Here is an 11,108-nt window from a genome sequence, read left to right as displayed (position 1 = left end):
ACCCAGGTTTAAGCGACTCTCCTGCCTCAGTCTCCCAAGTAACTGGGATTACAGGCATGCACCCAGCTAATATTTGTATTTTTAGTAGAGATGGGATTTCACCATGTTGGCCAGGGTGGTCTTGAACTCCCAACCTTGGGTGATCTGCCCACCTCGGCCTCCCAAAGTGTTGGGATTATAGGCATGAGCCACTGCGCCTGGCCTCTATTATTTGGTATCAAATCACTATACCACATTTTTGGTTTCTGTATGCATAGTAAATCATTTTTTATCCTTTTAATTGCAAATGTATATACATTTTAGAGTTCTCTTTGAAGTTCTCTTAGAAGCTTACAGTTTGCAAAAGATGTGGTTGGAGAAATAAAAATAGGCCATATCAAGAAAACATCAGACTTTACTGAAAGCCAAGAACAAGGGCTGAATATGTTTTCTCTCTCCACTAGTTGCTTGATGGCCAACATCTGTAGCAGTGCTAGTGACCCACAGTGCTCACAGAAGAGTTTATCCACATGAAGCATAAAAGAAACATTTTAAAAATAAAGGATGACTGGGGCTGGGCATGGTGGCTCACGCCTATAATCTCAGCACTTTGGGAGGCCCAGGCGGGCAGATCATGAGGTCAGGAGATCAAGACCATCCTGGCTAACACAGTGAGACCCTGTCTCTAGTAAAAATACAAAAATTAGCCAGGTGTGGTGGCACCCACCTGTAGTCCCAGCTACTCAGGAGGCTGAGGCAGGAAAATCACTTGAACCCAGGAGGCGGAGGTTGCAGTGAGCCAAGATTGCGCCACTGCACTCCAGCCTGGGTGACAGAGCAAGACTCCATCAAAAAATAAATAAAAATAAAAATAAAGGATGGCTAAGAATAAGTTTGTCTAGTCTGTTTTTATCCTTGAACCACAATCATACTCTTTATTATTATATAAACTTTTAAATATTGGTGTCTGATACCGTAAGTCCTTCCATCATTTCCTCTTATGCATCTGGTTCCACTTCCTTCTATGGGTTTTTTATAATCGCCTTATCAAATTATTATAAGGAAAAAACACTGGCTGGGATTATATTGGGATTTATTAAATTTATAAATTAATTCCAGGAATGCTTGTTTCCTTATATACATAGCTGCTTGTGGCTCACACTCATCCTGAGGGAGTAGATGTTGGTAAACCAGCCTCATGTGGAGAGGGTCTCCTGCTGGATCCCCAACTGGAGCCATCCCTGGGCTTAGACTTCTGTCTCCCTCACTTGCAAATGAGTGCTCACTCATGTGAAGCACACAGGAGGCCCTCAGGGCAAAAGTGGCTATGTCTGATGCTACCATCCCCATGACCCCCAAAAACAAGGGCCATCGGACAATGCCACCTTAACCATTTCCCTTGAGAGAAACGGAGGAGGAACAGACATAAGGCAGAGCCACCTGAGGTTTTTAGAATCTATAATCTCACATACTGAACTAGTGTTTAATGGCTTTGAGAATAAAACACCAAATCTTCCTTCCACTTGAGTTTCCAACAGAAGGACACCTTAACTCTCTGCACTTCTCCTTGCCGAGGAGGCAGCACTCGGGGAAGCAGCACCACGGCCGGCAGCGCCATTCTGCACAGGCAGGCCTTGACTGGCAGCAGAGCTCACTGTTCCGATGTGTTCTGATGAGCACACAGAAGTTAAGGCTCACCAAGCACAGGCCGTGAATCTCCTCTGCTCAGCCGGATGTTCTCATGCTCTTGGCTGGGAACATGACCTCTGCTTTGAAACCAACTCTCACAAGGGCTAAGGGGCAGGGTGTGGTGTGGGCCCAGTGTGGGCATGGGGAGGCCTTGGAGGGTGGAACCAGGCAGGTGGCAGAGGAACAGGTGGACTGAGTGGTCCTGAGGAGCCGGCAGACGGGACCAGGGCCAACTTCTCACCCCTCCGGGATGAAAGGCCGGATCAGCTCTGGGTTCAACAGCGACTCCTCAAGAGGCCGGTCCACGTGGAAGTCATGGATGTGGGGGGGCCCTGGATGGGCCTTGGGGGCAGGTCCTCCTAGACGCTGAGGAATCGGCAGCTCAGATGGATGGGCAGGCAGGGGAGCTGTGAAGAAGTACTGATGGAGGAGAGCCTGAGGGTGGCAAGTAAGGAACAGCAGAAGGAAACTAGTCACCTCCCTGTCCCCAGCCTCAGGCAGATGTTCCTTCATCTATGCATTCAGCTGACTCAGTGTGTCTGGGTGTTTTCTGAGCATCTACTATGTCTGAAGCACTATTCCAGAAGCTGGGGACACAGCCGTTAATAAAACAGACAAAAGCTCTGTTTTTCTGACATAGGTGGGGGTGGGAAGTAATAAACAAGATGAAGTAAAATACACAGTATGTCAAATAATGATTAGTGCAGTGGAAAGAGAAAGCAAGACAGAGGAATGAGGAATCCTGGAGAGAGGTTGCAGATCTGAAGAGTCATGAGGAAAGGCCATCTGCGAGGTGACATTTAAGCCAAGACTTGAGACATAAGCAAGTGGGACATGAGGCTCCAGGGCAGGGACAAAAGTGTACAGACCCCTGGGGCTGGAGAGGAGTGAGCACAGGGCACAACAGCAGGCAGCGTCATAAGGTGACAGCACCCAAGCATATGACATCTGTGGGCCACAGAAAGGACCCTGGCTTTTCCTCTGAGATGGAGCCACAGGAGGGCCCTGGCAGACAAGGAATGTGTCCTATTCTACTTGGATAAAGTTACTCTCTCTGCCAGGTGAAGAGATTTACATGGGATAAGGGGAGACCCAGATTCTGGGAGGCAATCCAAGAGATAAGGGTCACACGGCTTGGGTACACTGTGGACACAGAGCCCACAGGAGCTGCTGACGGAGGCCGAGAGGGTGTATGTGAACACATGCTGCTGGTGCTGAGTGCGGGGAGGGGACAGGAACCCCCGAGAGAGACACCCTGACACCTGTCAGCCCATGCTCCTATGGTCCTCATCGTCCTCCCAGGCCTTCTAGCCATAACCAGCCTTCCTGGGTCCTCTCCTCCAGGCCGCTGCACACCATTTCTCCCTTCAGTGAACACCTCCTCAAACATCTCATGCTTAAACCTGCCCTCCACCAGGAAGCTTTGCTTGACCCCACAGTCGGCCTCGCCTCTCTCCTGGGGCTCCCACACCTGGAGAACATGATCTCTTGTGACCATTTGGGCCTGGAGCTACCTCACCACCAGAAGTGCCCCGTGGAGGCAGCTCTGATTGTTTACCCTCTGGCGGGGCCCAGGACAATCCCTGCACGTGCCAGATGTGTAGAAAATATTTGCTAATGGAATAAAGGAATGAGTCCCCAGTGACTCTCTTACTGTATCTGCCACAGGGTCAGGGCCAGCTCAGAAGCCAGCACCCCTGGACATGCGCTCTCCTGTGAGCTGGGCATGCCCCTCTTATGGGCCACCCTCAGGGGAAGTCTGGGGATGTCCAGTGAGGTCTACTCATGAGAGGCACACCTGCTCCAAGGCCCCTGTCCCCTGGGTTCCAGATGCCTGGTGCTGGTCCACGCCCATCCCAGGTTCTGAGGGTCGCTGACTTGATGGGGTCACGTGGCTACCAAGTACAAAGTACCAGGGCAATGGGGAGGGGAGCTGAAGGAGCAGAGACCATGGCCTCTGGCCCTACCTTGGAAGCTGCGATGCGCTGGCGAGGAGGGTAGAGGAGGAACTGACCCAGCAGATCCAATGCCTGGGGAGAGGCGTCGGGCAGTACCTCCTCCAGGGGCACGGGCGCCTGCTCCTTAAAGGAGATCTTGTTGTAGTCCGGCAGCTCAGTGAGCTCCTGGGCCAGGGAGAAGGAACAGGGTACAATGAGAGTAGTCCCTGACCCTTGCCATGCCCTCTGCTGTCAGCTCTCAGCCCCTAACACACTCTCACACGGGGGGTGCTCTCCCATCCATGTCATTCATTCACTCACCCACCCCTATATTCCTTCATCCATCCCCTTGCCCTCTCAGATGACAGCTCTGTGCACAGCTTGCTGAGACACTGCACATGTGTGTACTGAGGTGAAAGGGACAAAGGACGGGACCTACCCCAACCCGCATAACAGCAGGAGAAGGAACCCCTGAGTTGGGCCGGGACAGTGGTGCCTGTCCATCACACGGGGTTGGGGCCAGGAGAGAGAAGGTTCAGGGGAGGGAGTGGTTACTTGCTGTTGGGAGTGGAGTAAACCTGCCCCACACCCACCTCACCAAGGGCCCCTACAAACCGGCCAGACTTGAGGGTTTGGTGTGCCCAAGATGCGAAGCACATAGCAAAGCTGTTCAATGTCGTTCTCGCCCGGGAAAAGCGGGGACCCATTCAACAGCTCCCCCATGATGCAGCCGACAGCCCTGTGGACACAGAGCCCCAAGCAGCTCAGAGATCTCCCACCATGGACCACAGACCCACCCACAGAGTAGCTCTAACACTGCACTCCAGGGCAAGGCCCCACACGCCAGCCCTGGAGCCTCACGTCCAGAGGCCCAGTCCCTGAACCCTCAAAGCCCTCAACCCTATAACCCAGAGCAAAGCCCCAGCTGTTCCAAGACTTCTCCGAGACTCCCGCTCTAGGACGCTTCTGGGTCAGACCTGCAAACCTGCCCCAAATCTCGGACCCATGGGCACTGCCAACTATCTTCTTCCTGCAAAAAAAGCTCAGAGCTTTCATGTCCAAGGACACGGGCCTCTGACCTCTCAGAAATACCATATTCTGAGATCTAACTGCAGCACATACCAGCTCAGACCACCTCCCCACCTAGCCCAGAAAGCTTCCCACCTGGGACCACCATTCTCATCCCACCTGGCCCCCACCCAGCTCGAAAACATGATAGTGAGGAACCCCAACCCCAAAGTGCTCAGAATACCCCAACAGGGAAAACACCCTCAAGGGAGCCTAAACTCCCACCAGGGAAAAGACCACCAAACAGCTCAGAGACCTCAGAGCCTAGCAGAAATCCATGAGCCATGTTACCCTTTGACCACCCATGGGGGTCTTACCACAGATCGACGCCCTGGTCATACTGGCGGGCACCATACAGGAGCTCGGGGGCTCGGTACCACCTGCGAGGAAGAGGGCTGGTAGGCACTGGGCTGAGAAAAGGATGCCTGGGGAGGTGACCCCAGCCCCACGAGCAATGTCTGGAGAAAAGGCCCAGAAGCATCTCTTCCCCATGGAGAGGACTGGAAGGGATCTGGCCCTCCCTACCTGGTGGCCACCTGGTGTGTGTAGAGGCGGCTGCCGTCTGGGGAAAAGACTCGGGCCAGGCCAAAGTCCGCTATCTTGAGCTGGCCTGAGGCGCTGATGAGCAGGTTGGCAGGTTTCAGGTCCTGGGGGTATCAAAAGAAGCATCACTCCCTCCAAATCCCCCATAGGACCTTGGGACAGGTGGGCTTGGCAGTCTAACCACCCAGGTGAGCCCTGGTCCCCGCCTCCTCCAGGGCCATGCCCTGGCCGCTGACCTGCAGGCCTTGACCAGCTCTGTCCCAACTTCTTATCACACTTTTCACAAGGGCTAGCCCCATCCCCAAGCCGAGTCAGCTCCCCAGACCCCATGTCCGGCCTATGCTGAGACTGACCCGATGCACAATGTTGTTGGCATGGCAGAAGGCGACGCCCTTGAGCAGCATCTGCAGGTAGCTCTTGACATGTGCCTGGGCTAGTGGCCTCTGGGCATGGCACACCACCTCAGCCAGATCTGACAGCATGAACTCAAAGGCCAGCACAAAGCCTGCACCGTGTGGGAACACAGCCTTCAGCTTCACCACCTGTGGGCAGGACATCCTGTTAGCCCCCAGACTCAAGTCACCAGACATGCCCTGACAGAGGACCCTGTATCCAAAAAGAAAGCAAAGAAGGTGACATGGACCTGAGCTAAGAATCAGAGAGCTCCGTGCTCATGATGTGCTCTGCTCTCCTGAGATAAGGTGGGCCCCCACTCTAATTCTCCATGAACACTAAAAGAAAAGGTCTAAAAAAGGTCATTTAGTGGCACCATCTGGTCCGCCCTCCCAGCCCACCTGTCTGAAAATCATCTGGATGGTCGCACATGAAATGGACACACAGGTCTCCTCCTGTTTCTTCTAGAGCCATTGAATCCCAGCACCAAGGAAAGGACAGCAGGAATCCCACCTTTCCCAGTGCGGGGACAGCTACAGACACATCACAAACACTGAGGCCACCACTATCAGAGGAGCCAGGCTACACAGAGCCGTGAGCTGAAAGACAGGACTCTAATGAACTCACAGCGCAGAGGACAATTTAACAAATAAACGAACAAATGGGACAGATTCAGATTCTGTAAGTACAGGAACCAAAATACAAGGGGGCCGAGCGTGCTGTCTCATGCCTGTAATCCCAGCACTTTGGGAGGCCAAGGTAGGCGGATGGCTTGAACCGAGGTGTTTGAGACCAGCCTGGGCAACATGGTGAAACCTTGTCTCTACAAAAAATACAAAAAACTAGCCAGGCGTGGTGGCACGTGCCTGTAGTCCTAGCTACTTGGCGGGCTGGGGTGGGAGGATCACCTGAGCCCAGAAGGTTGAGACTACAGGGAGCCAAAATCACACTTCTACCCTCCAGCCTGGGTGACAGAGTGAGACCCTGTATCCAAAAAAAAATCAACAGAAATATAAGAGGATAGTGTGATTCTGTGAGTGGAGAAAAGGATACTTCTTTATTTAGGTGGGTGGGGCTAGATGAAGACCCAGTTTGTGGGGATCTGGGATGAAGCTCTGAGCAGGAGGAAAAGCAAGTGCAAGGCCCTAACACCAGCACAGAAGGAGGCTAGAGGGATGTGAGAACATGAGGTCGTTTAAGGGAAGGATGTGACTGCCCTGTTCTGTGCTCCTGGACCCTAGGTAGGTGCTGGTCACTGGAGAGATGCCTAAGAAGCTGTGTTGAATGAGAGAAAAGGGAGAGGCCAGCTGGAGGTGGGCACATGGTGATAGTGCTCTAAGTGTGAAGAGAAGTCACCAGAGCTCTTTATGCAAGGGAGCCAATGACTTACACTTTTGACAAAGCCCTCCGGACTGTGGCTACGGAGAGCAGTGGGGAGGCTGCTGCTGTCATTCAGATGAGTGGTGATGATGACTTGGGCAAGGAGCAAATCTAGAGTATGTTTTAAAGTTAGAACCTTCAGAATTGCTGACCAACTGGATGCAGGGACCACCATATCACCAGCTTCCTTATGAATCTCTCTCCACCCATCCCACACATGGCTGTCTGGAAGCCCTTTTATCTTCCTCAAGAAATCAAAATGGCCTGATTGCTGTTTTCTGATTTTTCAGGTAGTACACAACCATTTAACAGATCAAAACACATGCACACATTCAGGTAAGACATAAAATCCGAAAGAAGAACAACAACAAAAGAAAAATCCCGCAGTCAATCTTAGAATGTATTCTACCAGACTTTACAACAGATATGGCACACACAAATACACATTCACATATATATTTCCAAACAAAACCCAGATGACACAAAATTTTATAACATGCTTTTGTCATCCAATATATCATGAATATCTCCAGGGAACAGCAAAGGTAACTCAGAGGATCACAGAGACCCAACCCTGTTACTCTCCCGGGAGTCAAATACATTCCCTATTTCGACATGGATGAGAGAGAGCACCAAAAGAGTAATGACGCTAGGGGTGAAAGATGCCCCTCTTCCTGTTCCAGTAGCCCCTCCAGGTACCCTATCACAGCATGAACCACACTAGATGGGCCCTATTGCCTCTGTCTTTTGTTAACACATTTAAGTCCTCAGGAGCTGGGTTGGAGCTGGTTCGTCTGTGTCACCAGTGCCCAACACAGGGTAGAGCCTATGGGAGGTCCCAAGGGAAGAATGTCTGGACTCTCAATAAACCTGGGCCAAACCCTCTACTGACTAACGGAGGGCCCATGAGCTGGTGACATAACTGACATAACCTCCTCCTCTCACCTGAGAAACAGAGATCCTGAAGCCTGCCTTGTACAGTAGTAAAGAGATCTCAAAATGACAATGTATATAATGCCTGCCGAACACATCGGGAGCTCAATAGGTGCTAGTTACATTATAAATCACTACATGTTTTGAGAAAAAAATAAGTCGGTGAATGAATGAATACATTAAGAAATAAGTAGGTAAATGAGAGTGAATGTGCGAGAAATGAAAGAATGAGGTAAATGAAGGTGAACAAGTGGACAAAAAAGGGCAAAAAGGGGTAAGGAGGCAGATGAATGAGCAGTGTGTGTGAGTGACAGAGGGAGGAAAACCCTGAAAGCTGGTGAAGGCGTAGCTGGAAAAATGAAGGCACGAGGAAGTGGGAACCAACAACGGAGGGTGAGAATAAGATGCCTCCCTCCCCTACTCACATACTGATTGTCCTCCATCTCCTGCAGAGCCTTAATCTCCCGCAGGGCCTGGTTAGGGATGCCGTCCTCCAACCGCCTTAGGGCCACCTTCTTGAGGGCAACTATCTCGCCAGTCTGCAGGATAGAAGGCAGACACTGCCAGCCCACCCTCGGCTGGAAAAGAGATGAAGGTGGGCAGGGTGGTTGCGAGAGACACACGCGCCCCCGGCTCGGCCAGAGGCCCTCCTCTGGGGTCTCGAGCTAGCCTGAGATCTAGCCGCTGGGGTAGGGGACCAAGCCAGCTGTGCGGAGGGAAGCGCAACTGCCCAAAATGGGTTTAGAAAATAGTTTTTAAAACTGTACTGGATGTAAAAAGGGAACCGAAACAGCTTAGAGCGTTAGCCAGAGGGTGGCGGGGGCACACCCCCGCCAGGCTGCCTGCCGCGGTCCGGCCTCACCTCCACGTGCTTGGCCTTGAAGACGATGCCGTGGGCGCCCTCCCCGATGCGGCCCAGGATGCAGTACTGGTCCATCCCGGTGCAGTCGGTGGGCCTGGGCCCCTGGGCCCCTGTGACCCTAAGCTTCCAAATCCCACTTCTCCGCCCCACGCCGCTCTGAGCGCGCAGGCTGTTGCCTAGCAACAGCGCGGCAGCTGACTACCGGGGCGGGTCCTGTGGGACACGTCCCCAGGAGAACGGAAGCTGCGTCGAGTCAGGGGGGACAGCTCCGGGCTCCACCCGCTACCTTTTCCTAGTCCTCCCCTGTCACGCAGCAGCAAGCTTAATCCCGCATAAAAAACCCATGCGCGGAGAGCCTGCTCGCAGCAGGGCCCACGGAGCAATGGCGGCTGCCACCTCCTATCTGCCCCGCCTCTGCGTCCCGTGACTAGCTGCGTCGGAGGACGCAGCCGGGAAGGGCGGGCTCCTTCCCCGGGCAGGCCGGAAGCTTTGCACCTGTAAGTAGAGGTTCCGCCTTCGACCACGCAGAGGTGCTGATTTCTGCTCTGAGACCCAGGCACAATGATGAAGACAGACAGGCCCCGAGCTGCGTTGTGGAAAGAGGGTCTGTTGGGCCTCTTGTCTTAAAATGTCAGTTGGCTACGTGTACCCACAGGTTTTTAAAAGGGCATACTCTGAGGGCCGGGCACGGAGGCTCACGCCTGTAATCCCAGCACTTTGGGAGGCCGAGGCGCGCGGATCCTCAGGTCCAGAGTTCGAGACCAGCCTGACCCCATCTCTATTAAAAATACAAAAAATTTAGCCGGATGTGGTGGCGGGTGCCTGTAATCCTAGCTACTCAGGAGGCTGAGGCAGGAGAATTGCTTGAACCCGGGAGGCAGAGGTTACAGTGAGCCGAGATGGCGCCACGGTACTTCAGCCTGGGCGTCAGAGCGAGACTCTGTCTCAAAAGATAAAAATAAAAATAAAATAAAAGGGCATACTCTGACCCAGACAGGACAGAGTAGGCCTTAAACTTCTGAAAGGATGCTCAACTTCACATACAATAAACAAATGTAAACTAAAGTTACAGTTTTCCGTATATTGGATGGCTAAAGATCTCAGGTCTAATAGTTCATTGACCAAGCTACCGGGAAACAAGCACTTTCATACATTGCTGGTGGCAGCATAATTTGACTATGTTGATCAAATCACAAATGCATAGACCCTCAGATTCAACAAAACCACTTCTAGTAATTTCTCCAATAGACGCGTTTTACACATGTGAAATGACAACTACAAAGTTACTCCATTGCAACGTTGTTTCAACAGCAAACTATTGGAAACCACAGATGTTCATCATTGTGGTGCATCCTTCAAATGAAATATGTGTCTTTTTATGTACAGCAATGGGAAGATTTCTAAAACACGTTGTTAAAAGAAAAAGGCAAGATGCAAGATAGAATGTATACGGTACCACTGAATGTATAGCGTACCATTTAATAAATGGTGCTGGGAAAACTGGCTAGCCATATGTAGAAAGCTGAAACTGGATCCTTTCCTTACACCTTATACAAAAATTAATTCAAGATGGATTAAAGGCTTAAATGTTAGACCTAAAACCATAAAAACCCTAGAAGAAAACCTAGGCAATACCATTCAGGACATAGGCATGGGCAAAGACTTCATGTCTAAAACACCAAAAGCAACGGCAACAAAAGCCAAAATTGGCAAATGGGATCTAATTACACCAAAGAGCTTCTGCACAGCAAAGGAAACTACCATCAGAGTGAACAGGCAACCTACAGAATGGGAGAAAATTTTTGCAAGCTACTCATCTGACAAAGGGCTAACATCCAGAATCTACAAAGAACTTAAACAAATGTACAAGAAAAAATCAAACAACCCCATCAAAAAGTGGGCAAAGGGTATGAACAGATACTTCTCAAAAAAGACATTTATGCAGCCAACAGACATGAAAAAATGCTCATCTTCACTGGCCATTGGAGAAATGCAAATCAAAACCACAATGAGATACTATCTCACACCAGTTAGAATGGCGATCATTAAAAAGTCAGGAAACAACAGGTGCTGGAGAGGATGTGGAGAAAAAGGAACACTTTTACACTGTTGGTGGGACTGTAAACTAGTTCAACCAATTTGGAAGACTGTGGTGATTCCTCAAGGATCTAGAACTAGAAATACCATTTGACCCAGCCATCCCATTACTGGGTATATAACCGAAGGATTATAAATCATGCTGCTATAAAGACACATGCACACGTATGTTTATTGCAGCACTATTCACAATAGCAAAGACTTGGAATCAACCCAAATGTCCATCT

General features: G+C 51.0%; 1 protein-coding gene across 4 annotated transcripts; it reads right to left on the bottom strand.

Moving 5' to 3' along the window:
• Positions 1 to 885: 885 nt before the first annotated feature.
• Positions 886 to 9,443, bottom strand: CDK20 (cyclin dependent kinase 20). 4 transcript variants are annotated; one of them, XM_017860366.1, is made up of 9 exons: positions 8,785 to 9,436; positions 8,348 to 8,500; positions 5,570 to 5,758; positions 5,199 to 5,320; positions 4,991 to 5,053; positions 4,221 to 4,344; positions 3,636 to 3,791; positions 1,910 to 2,103; positions 886 to 1,648 (listed from the first exon to the last, which is right to left on the bottom strand). In XM_017860366.1, the coding sequence occupies exons 1-9, from the start codon at positions 8,857 to 8,859 to the stop codon at positions 1,456 to 1,458; spliced, it is 1,269 nt and encodes a 422-aa protein (XP_017715855.1). In that variant the 5' UTR covers positions 8,860 to 9,436; the 3' UTR covers positions 886 to 1,455. The 4 variants fall into 4 exon arrangements, with proteins under 4 accessions (XP_017715855.1, XP_017715856.1, XP_017715857.1 ...); XM_017860367.1 differs by having other exon boundaries at positions 886 to 2,103; positions 8,785 to 9,429; XM_017860368.1 differs by having other exon boundaries at positions 886 to 2,103; positions 8,348 to 8,461; positions 8,785 to 9,387.
• Positions 9,444 to 11,108: the final 1,665 nt, after the last annotated feature.

Source organism: Rhinopithecus bieti, unplaced genomic scaffold, assembly GCF_001698545.2.
Source record: "Rhinopithecus bieti isolate Rb0 unplaced genomic scaffold, ASM169854v2 scaffold_55686, whole genome shotgun sequence".
Classification (NCBI taxonomy): Eukaryota; Metazoa; Chordata; class Mammalia; order Primates; family Cercopithecidae; genus Rhinopithecus; species Rhinopithecus bieti.
Note: the sequence above shows the minus strand (reverse complement) of the source record. Positions and strands in the feature narration are given on the sequence as shown.